At 35.1% G+C, this 10,242-nt stretch overlaps 2 protein-coding genes across 4 annotated transcripts; one reads left to right on the top strand and one right to left on the bottom strand.

Moving 5' to 3' along the window:
* Positions 1 to 7,790, top strand: LOC124910234. 3 transcript variants are annotated; one of them, XR_007096401.1, is made up of 9 exons: positions 1 to 164; positions 590 to 836; positions 1,850 to 1,964; positions 2,680 to 3,011; positions 3,089 to 4,796; positions 5,620 to 5,885; positions 6,969 to 7,049; positions 7,154 to 7,386; positions 7,535 to 7,790. XR_007096401.1 is itself a non-coding variant. In XM_047450851.1 (8 exons), the coding sequence occupies exons 1-7, from the start codon at positions 76 to 78 to the stop codon at positions 7,041 to 7,043; spliced, it is 2,832 nt and encodes a 943-aa protein (XP_047306807.1). In that variant the 5' UTR covers positions 1 to 75; the 3' UTR covers positions 7,044 to 7,049; positions 7,535 to 7,790. The 3 variants fall into 3 exon arrangements, 1 of the variants encoding a protein (XP_047306807.1); XR_007096400.1 differs by having other exon boundaries at positions 7,268 to 7,386; XM_047450851.1 differs by lacking the exon at positions 7,154 to 7,386.
* A 78-nt stretch (positions 7,791 to 7,868) lies between these two features.
* On the bottom strand, positions 7,869 to 10,005 carry LOC124910235 (CASP-like protein 2A1). Its single transcript, XM_047450852.1, has 3 exons — positions 9,755 to 10,005; positions 8,370 to 8,487; positions 7,869 to 8,264 (listed from the first exon to the last, which is right to left on the bottom strand). The coding sequence occupies exons 1-3, from the start codon at positions 9,982 to 9,984 to the stop codon at positions 7,986 to 7,988; spliced, it is 627 nt and encodes a 208-aa protein (XP_047306808.1). The 5' UTR covers positions 9,985 to 10,005; the 3' UTR covers positions 7,869 to 7,985.
* Positions 10,006 to 10,242: the final 237 nt, after the last annotated feature.

The raw sequence follows: 10,242 nt of genomic DNA on the forward strand, positions 1-10,242 counted from the left end.
ATACTGCAAAGCTAGACGAAGTAGAAGATAAAGAACACTCCGAAGAGAGAGAGAGAGAAGAAGAAGAGAGAGAATATGAAGGAGGAGGCGATTAGCTCTTCATGCGATCCGCTATTGCCTCCGAAATCATCTTCACCGCCGCATACACCTACTCCAGCTGCAAGGTAAGCTCTCACTTTCCGTTATTTTCGGCCTAGGGCACACTTGAATCTTCACATGTAGATGAGGATCACATCTATGCGTCTGTCGGATTGATTTCAGAATTGAACTTATTAGAAATTTGCTACATGACATTAACAATTGTTTCATCCATGGCTTGTTTGAGCCTTTGTATTTACAGTTTGGTCAATTAGAAGCAGTGTTTGACGAAATTAGTTATTTTTATCTATAGTGATTTAAGTTTGATCAGAAGCTGCTAGAAGATTATGTAGATAATCTATGTGGATTTGATGTATCTGATTTTATTTTTATATTCTGTTATGATGGAAGATTTATTCTTTTTTTCAGTATACGTTTGTTTTTTTAGTTGACAGAGAGTATAGATATTTTATTGAGATTTGCAATCACTTATCTACTTATCTTTTATCAGTTCTGCAGGAGCATCATCTCCTGCAATACTAGCAAATGCTGGAAGTACAGATTGGCTTGGTAATGGACAAGGTTCGAAGACTGCTTTGTCACTTGTTGGTTCACAACAGCTGCGTGCATCGGTGAGCACAAGTGCTTGTGGTTCTGCCCTTGGATCATCACGTTCCTCTTGTAGACCATGGGAAAGGAGCGATTTGCTCAGACGACTATCTACATTTAACCCTGAGAATTGGTTTGGAAAACCTAAGGTTTGTGTCTAGGACATTTATTTCCTTTAACATACTTTAGATTTGTGTAGTGTGTCTCAAGTTCTTTATTGAAAATTGTTGATGTCAACTCAGATTCAGAATCTATGTGTTGTGATCAGTATAGAAGAAAAATGTTCTTCCTGGCCGAAGTTATACTATCTGTTACTTAATAACTAGTCATTTTTGTGGGATTAAGCCAGCATCACAGTGGTTAATGTGAACTAAATGATAAGAGAGTATTACATAAACAGTCTATCCAGCCTTTGGGACATTGCGTTTCTAGCATCTCTGTATGACGGATACTATTTAGCTTATTTGGAAGCAACAATCAAAATTGTACTTATTGCTTGTTTTGAGTTTGATTTTTTTACATGTGAGAATTTTATGTCAAATAAAATTTAAATGCTTCCAAATATAGGCTTTTGGCTGTTTCTAGATGAACCAATTATAGTTTGAGCACTGATCGGGAAAAATGCACACATTTTTCCTTATGGTTGGTGAGATAGTGTTTTTTCTTATGACTTCTTCTACAACATTCCAAATGTAGATGTTAGTCACTTTTTAATGGGTTTTTTCACCTCAAACTTTTAGTGACAAAGTAGATCTCAGCCAAAACAATGGAATTCAATGGCAAGTTTTTAGTTCAATAATGATATTGTGCCAACATCAGGAACCTTCTTACTTGTTGATCCATCTAAATGTATGATTGGTGTACTAATACTTTGCAGCTTGCTGTTTTAAAAGATGAGGATGATATACAATACATCCTTGAGAACTCTTCAAAATGATAAAAATATCAAGAAATAGGTTTAAGAAAGAATTTGCAGAAGATATGTGGTTTGACTAGTAAATAGTTAGGACATTCCATTTCTTTGGTATTCCTTGATTGTTCATTCTTTAATGGGTTTCCTGTGTTGCACATATGTTCTGAGGAAGATTATTTAATGTTGCTTATTGTTTTGTCAAATTATTCCTTTTTCTTTATAAAAAATTTTCTCCTTTCCATTTAATAGGCTGCCAGTTCATTGGCATGTGCTAGAAGAGGCTGGATGAATATTGATGTTGATAAGATTGAGTGTGAGTCGTGCAATGCAAATCTAGAGTTTCTTGTATCAGCTCCTGACCAAGGTGAAACTTTATCTATTGTTTTTGCATTGATCTCATAGGTGATATTATTATGTACAATTATCTTGTAAAATCAATGAATTGCAGTCCTTTACTTGATCAGGGATCAGTAAGAAAACCTTAAATTATGAATAATTATTGTGATGTTTACAGTCTGTTTAGGTAATGAATTGATTTTTTTTGTCAGTATAGAATGTTTACGATACATGTGTCTCTATGTGGTTACTTTTGGAGTACTGATTTAGTGGTTAAAACCAGTAGCAGCAATAGACCAAGAAGGAGATGATAATAGAGTGTTAGAGGAGATGAGACTTAGATAGAAATAGGTGGGAATATAGAGTTGTCTTCCAGCTACAATTCATCATTCATTATAACCTATCCCTAATTACCCCTTATATACTACTCTTAATGGGCCTAAACTATTACAATAAATGTCCTCTGTCCTTAGAGAATAATAACTTGGTGCTCAATAAGTTCATTTATCCTAATGGGTCTCTGCTAGGGATATATAAATATCAGATTTGAGTTGGGTATTCATGCAGTTTGAGGGTTGGAGCAGCATGATGTGAACGAGGAAAATCGATATCTTCATTTCTGATTTTCAATTTCTTGAGTTGTGGGCACCTTTTTTATTTTCATTCTTGTGGTCCCACGGGAGAGGGGGGTTTTGTAGTTCCTGATAACTGATGAATTTGTTCTTTGGATATTCTTGATGAAGCTGATGGTTCTGCAGCAGAGTTTGCCAAACAGTTGGATGCAGGGCACAAAACAACATGCCCTTGGAGAGGAAACAGCTGTGCAGAGAGTTTGGCTCAGTTTCCTCCTGCTCCACCATCAGCTCTTATCGGGGGTTACAAGGACCGTTGCGATGGACTTCTACAGTTCTCTTCCCTGCCAGTTGTTTCTGGTACTGCAATTGAGCAGATGCAGTCAACTCGAGGCCCTGAAATTGAGCGCTTACTAGCTTGTTCACTGGCACTTGCAGCTGGGACAGAGAATTGCTCAGTAACTGAGAAAACTCGAGACGAAGCCTTCAGCACATACTACCGTGTATGATGTTTGGTAAATTTATTATGTTTCTTAAATATCTTTGATTTTCCCTGTCTAATTTATTGAGTCTCTTTTAGGCTCAGAAGCTGATAAGCTTATGTGGATGGGAGCCAAGGTGGCATCATAATATTCAGGACTCTGAAGAGCATTCTGCTCAGTCAGCTAGGAATGGTTGCTCAACTGGTCCTGTTAAAGGGAAAGGTCATCTGCATGGTGCTGCCCCTAGCAAAAAGGCATTATCTTCTACCGGCAGAAAAGATCTGGGGAAGAAAGAAGTAATTGGTCCAGAGGCTAAATGTGAATCTAGATCACCTTTACTTGATTGTAGCTTATGTGGAGCCACAGCTAGGATATGGGACTTCCTAACTGTGTCTCGTCCTACTAATGTTGCCCCTACTACCATTGGTATTCCTGAGACAAGCAAGAAACTTGTCCTGACTAGGGGAGTAAGTGCAGCCAGTGGAATTAGTGGATGGGTTCCTCCTGAGCAGGTGGATGATCAAGATGAAGCTGGAACAACAAATGTTGGCATTGACTTGGCCCTAACAATGGGTGGTGGAATCTCCTCTCCTCAATTGCACATGACAGAGATGTCTGGACAAAATCGCGATGCAAATGTGGGAAGAGATCTAATCATTGGGCAGCCGACAGGCAGTGAGCTTGGCGGCCATGCAGCTTCATATGAATCAAGAGGTCCCAGTTCACATAAAAGGCACCTAGAGGAAGGAGGTAGTACAGCTGACAGGCCAAATTTAGCAATTCAACAAGCAGATAGTGTTGAAGGAACTGTAATTGATCGTGATGGAGAAGAAGTTGATGATGGCATACAGTATTCAGCTGGCCCATCAAAGCGTGTACGTGAATCAGATGCTTTCGATACCTATAATTTCTTTCAGGGAAGAGATTCGTCAGGTGCAGGTCCTAGCAATTCAGTGAATTTTGACCTTGAAGCGTATGGCCAAAGACAAGTTTTTGGTTTCCCATCAACTAGAGATTCAACACAGGTCTCTTCAGTGATTGCAATGGACACTGTTTGTCATGATGACGAAAATTCTATGGAGAGTGTTGAAAACTATCCAGGTGATATGGATGACGTTCATTTTCCCTCGCCATCAATTTTCAGGAATCCAGATTTGAATGAGGTGTCAGAGTTTAACTATAGTAACCAAGCTCAACAAAGTAACTGTGCTGTCGGTTTAAGGATTGTAGGTGATATGGGTGTTAGTAGTACTAACGATGGTGAAGAATTGCTAAATGCTGACACCACCACTCCTTATGGGAGAGAGGGGCAAAGCTTTGGTATTAGCGGAGGTAGTGTTGGAATGGGTGCAAGTCATGAAGCTGAAATTCACGGGATTGATATATCTGTTCATAGAACTGATAGTGGGATTGGTGATGTGGAGCCAGTTCCTGAAATAACTGAAAACCAGGGGCAAACTGGTGAATTTGCTCCAGATCGTGGTGTGATGGGTGATTTTGTTCCTGGAGAAGTGGGCCTTGAGTATCGTCAAGGTGACAGTCAAGATTTGATTTCTCGTTCAATAGGGAGGGCTGATAGTGGCTCGAAAATATTTGGGTGGTCAGCAAAGGCTGAATCTGTTGAAAGTGGTGAAAAAACTAGTAATGCGAATATTTTACCACGGGAGAGCAGTATCCATCCTTCTCTTTCTTGTAATGCTGTTGTATACTCTGGTTTTGATGCTTCAAAGGAAGAAGTCACTCAGACTGCTAAGGCTTTACTAGTTGATGACGGTGCATATCCTGACTTGGCAATAAATGGGATAGGTACAATTTTGTCTATAGACTGGTTGTTTTACATGGACCTTTCACACATATACTCCTTTATTAAAACATGCCATATATTTTGAAAGGAATTTTTATTTACCCTCAAGAGCTTGTTTGATCTTGGATTATTTGATTATTTAAAAAAAAACTTTATCACATAACCTATCATTTCAACTATCAAATCACTCAATTCGTCAACTAAATACCTTTACTTTATTTTTCGAAATTTAAATTTTAAATACAAAAGGACAAACCCAAACAATCTCAAATAATCCACTTTTTCATCAAACAAGATTTTGAATTTATAACCCAGAATTTTCAAATAACGCCAAGATCAAACAAGTTCCAGAGGAAATACTATACTGTGAAAGGACAAAGGTCTAAAGTTGGTGACTAGTAGCAGAGCCTTTTTAATTTAGTATTGTTGAGTTCAAGGTTGATGTTGATTTTTTTAATGAAATCATGTCTTTAAGCTATCCATTACATGTTTCAATATGAAAATGGATCGATCTCTATGATTGAGTTCAGATTAAGACGTAATTGACTCTAGGAGTACTTTATTAGTCTTGGGTGGCTAAGATAACGTTGAACATCGTCTATTTTAGAATTAACGTGGCCTTGTAAATGAGAATGTTATTTATCATTAATTGCTGTATATTATGCTTTACATTGTTTTCAATATTATTAATGAAGATGGTTGTTAACACAAGACTCCTGGAGTTCGTTTTGAATTCTTCTTGGTTTCACCAACATTTTCATTGATCATGCTTTCCTTGCTTCATGGTGTGTACTCATGAAATCTTGGATCATGCCTCTTGTTCAGGGCCTCCAAATGTTGAAAGCAACTACGAAGATCCCATTGAATTTGATCCTATTAAATATCACAGCTATTTCTGTCCTTGGGTAAATGTGAATGTTGCAGCGGCTGGAGTGGCAATTTGTAGTAGCGGCAGTGCCTCCAACTCGAGTTCTGGTGCTTTAGCACTTTGTGGTTGGCAGTTGACACTAGATGCCCTGGATGCATTCCAATCACTTGGACATGTCCCAGCTCAAACGGTTGAATCTGAATCAGCTGCATCACTCTACAAGGTTTTTCTAACAGTTCCTTTATGTAAATGTTTAACAACTGATTAAGTTTTAGAAAATAGAAGGCTTGTTTAGCTCAGTGGTCCTAAGGCTTATGGCTACAAGGTCACGAGTTTGAGTCTTCATGACCATTTTACAAAAATAGAAAATAATTCTAAATCCAGAATAAAGGTAGCAATAGCATACATCTGATCTCCTTTAAACTTTTGTTTCCCTCTCACCTGCACAATTCTAGATGCCTTTTGAAATGTGTGCCTTAAATAATAACAAAAGCTCCCATCTCTGCTCAAGAATTTGTTTGTTGATTTTTTGGATTTATCCAAATAATCTAACATTAAATTACCAATAAATTCTTTCATTATTCAAATCATCAACTAAAATACCCTAATTTTTTGTTGTCTTTATAATAATTTTTAGAAATATAAGACTAAACTGGAATTATTTCCCCTAGTTTTGTACTTTAGACCCAAATAATCCAATTTTTTAAAATCTATCATTAAACTGGAATTATTTCCCCCCCAAAAAACTTGATCATACAAGGCCCTGGTTTTCTCCAATTATGTCATTAGCTTCTTAAGGATTTTCCTATAAATGTTCTTTAGTTCATTTTAGTTTCATGGCTGTTTGATTTTGTTCATAACTATAGAGATTTTCTTAATTATAATCATGGAGGAACCTATTAGGAATTACATGTATTGTTGAAATAATCTGTGTCATCTGATTTGTCAAAAATCTATACCATGTAAAGTGGACAAGACAATTCATTAGGGTAACTCAAGCAGAAAGAGTTTAGTCTAAGAGATCAAATGTCTCACTAAGAACGCCTTAATTGAAGTTTGGGGCTATAGCTTTAGGCCTGTGCTAGCTTTCTCTAGGAATAAACCCTAGTTTCAGAAAAAGAAAAAAATGATTAGCTTCTCTTATTATCAGAGGTAATCTTCTCTTTTTTTCTTTTGACTAGTCCTGTTTGCACTAATCTTTGAGACTTCTTTTCTGTATTGGCCAGAAGTAAATATTTTCTAATTAGTTTCTAGGAATTTTCTAAATAACCAAGTGAATGCCCCCCCTTTATGTAATGAAATGCAGGATGACCGTTTGACGCCTAGTAGAAAAATGCTGGCACGTCGTTCCTTAAGTCGAAGTCGTGGAGGACAAAGCTGAAATCAGGTGATTAATTTCCCTTTTACCTTTCTTTCCAAACATTAAATTCCCATCAATAACAAACTTGATTGAGTTGGTTTCAACTCCCTTTCTTCAACCTTGTGGATCAGTCCCACCATTGAGGAGTATGTAGTAAATTGCTGAGCTGAATCATATTTTCTATCGTTTATTTGAAACATTTTTGTATCCGGATCTGGATATGAATGATTATCAATATTCGGTAGGTGTTGGGATACACAAGAAATCATGTCACTTTCAAATGCCTTGTGTCGATATTTTAGCACTCACCCAGCCTAATCAGAACTGCATATTTGGATATGGATATGTGATAGAATAAGCTCAGGTACACCATGTTTTCAAATGAGATTCCATCTGGATCTACAACCTCGAATTCTCATTTGGTTTCATTATTATATGGTTTCCTTGTGTTTTTTTGTTTGTTACTACCCATAATTGGTGTCTTTCTCCTAAAATTGGCCAACTGTTTGCAGGTTCCTAGTAGATTATATGAATGATGGGGGAGGGCGCATATTTACAAGAAACTGGATTTTTTCTTATGGTCAAGTTTGTTACTTTATCCATTTAGGAAAAAGACTTATCCTGTTTATAACTTTATATAATTTGTGACGCGAGGCAATAATAACGACAAACTCGGTATGTGAGTTGGATAAATTCAGAATGTTTCATTAGACCAAGGAGTTGCTATATAGGATTTTATGCATGAATTAATCAAGGTTTATGAACTTATGAGATATTGTCCTTTTTTATTAAGGTTTGTATGATCTTATTATAGTTGACTTTTATTTGAATTTGTGTGAAACACATTTCATATAACACTGTTTTTCAAGATAAGCAATTTGACAATAATAATAATAGCGAAAACATTTCAATTTGTAAAAGTTTGAAATTGTACTTGCATTTTAACTAGAACAGCAACTGTATTTAGGGCCGGTTAGGTGTCCCATTCTCTAACCCTTTCGCACTGTAAGCAACTGCTGGAGCGTCGTATTTGCTGAAAAGCCTGTAGGAAGAGACGATAGAAAGACCCACAAAGCATAGAGCCACCGCGAATGTTATTGATATCGCGGCTGTTGCCTTGTGGCAAAAGCTACCAAACGAGCCACAAGCCTCGCTCCAAGTGATGGATGTGTCGCCTTTATACGCTAAATATGCTACCTCTGTTGAAACTGAACCCGCAGCCAAGATGAAGTATGTTATCACCTGTAAATTATCGATGAAGATTCAAACACCAAAACAATAGTATAAATCAGAAAATAAAGTTTTTAAATTCGATTTTTACTAAATATGGGGTATGAAAAATGTAACCTGATCGAGAACAAAGAAAGTCCAGGCACGACATATAGTGGATGGGTGGGGCACGGCGGTGACAACCGATGACACAAGTGAATAGCCTGCACATATTCCATTTGCATGCACCAAGAACCTGATTCATACAAATTACAAAATTAAAATGTGAATTAGTTTTTTATAAACAATCTGGGTGGTTAGAATTTATACAAATACTTTATTATCTAATTATCAATCATTAATTATAATATAAATTCCATCTATTTATTTTTCATTATATACTATAACTTATCTCTTATATTATTATTTTTTTTTTATCAATTTAATCTAAATTTTAATAAAATATATAGTTAATAATTTGAAGAAAGCCTAAGATTACAAGGAATTGTTTAAACTTAGGAGGCTAAAATAATTTTTGAGTTATTTACATATATTTTTTAATGTAAGAGTAGATTATTTAATTTAAATATTTTGATATTTAATATTATAAAATAAATAATATTATTTTAATTAATTAAATAATATATTAAAAAAGAATTATTTAAAAATAATCTAAAAAAATAATAATAGAGGGTGATAATTTGATGTCATAAATAGTGTCGAAAATGATTTGGCAACACAGGATTGAATTTGAATCAATTAGGAGAGAGATAGTTTAATTTTCCAAATCTTATAACGTGTTGTCACATAATCCCGACACATCAATCCCGACACCATTCATGACATTAAATTCTTACTTTCTATCATTACTCTATTTTAAAAAATATCATCTAAATCATCACTATAACTAAGGTTTGGAAATAATTAGTGATGGCTTAATGTAAATATACTATAGTAAAAAGAAATCAAATATGTTTGAGCATTGATAAAACTGAAGCCAATAAAATATTAACTACAAGGTCTTCAAAACATTAAAATAATAGTTCTGTATTTATTTCTTTTAATATTTCTCTCTCTCTCTGTTATCTTCTTAATTAAATAAACAAATCAAGAAATTATTTAAAATAATTTTAAATAAGTAACTAGTAACCAATGTAGTAGGCAAGTTAGTTTGATGTGAATATTCCCTCATCAATTTCTATTTTTCATTTATATATTCCTTATTTCCCTCATAAATCATATAATTTAAATCATCAATAAACAATAAAATATTTAAATATGTATACCCAACAACCCCAAGATCAACAATGAAGCTCTAGCTATAGTCAACTCACATTAATTAATTAATTAATTAATTAATTATAGATAAAATCTAGGATCCATCTCCACTGATTGATATAGAGTTATTTGAAAGAGAAAAAAATACATCTAAACTATGAATAAAAAAGTAGATTAGTTTTGTACTTTTGTTAAATAATACCACATGAAAGAAGCTCTAAATAGATAAAAATAGAAATAATTACTTGAAAGCTCCAAGGTCTTGATAAGAGACAGAACCAAAATCATTAGTTTGAGAATTCTTAAGCATGATAACAAGTGATGCCACACAAAGTCCAACCGACAAAAGCCGAAGTAGTGTCTCCGCCGACCTCATCGGTGCCGCCTTCTCATCTCCGCCTTGCACCGCAACCACCGGAGCAGGTGATAAACTTCCCAATACCCTCTCATCTTCTCTCATCTTTCCCGGCGACATTACCTATACAGATATCAGAAATGAATGAATATTAATTGTCTATACATAAATATATATATGTATAATTATGAGTTGTGGAGAATTGGTAGTTGGAAAGGCATTGAATGATGTAGTTAATATTAGGTCATCGTAGCATAATTACCAGCACAACCAAATAGACAAACGTAACCATATATTCCCCACAAAATACGTTTTCTTTTAGAGCTTGTTTGATAGTAGTTTTGAATAAAAAAAAACATTAAAGTAGCTCTTAATGCT

This window comes from Impatiens glandulifera, chromosome 7 (assembly GCF_907164915.1).
Source record: "Impatiens glandulifera chromosome 7, dImpGla2.1, whole genome shotgun sequence".
In the NCBI taxonomy this organism is placed as follows: domain Eukaryota; kingdom Viridiplantae; phylum Streptophyta; class Magnoliopsida; order Ericales; family Balsaminaceae; genus Impatiens; species Impatiens glandulifera.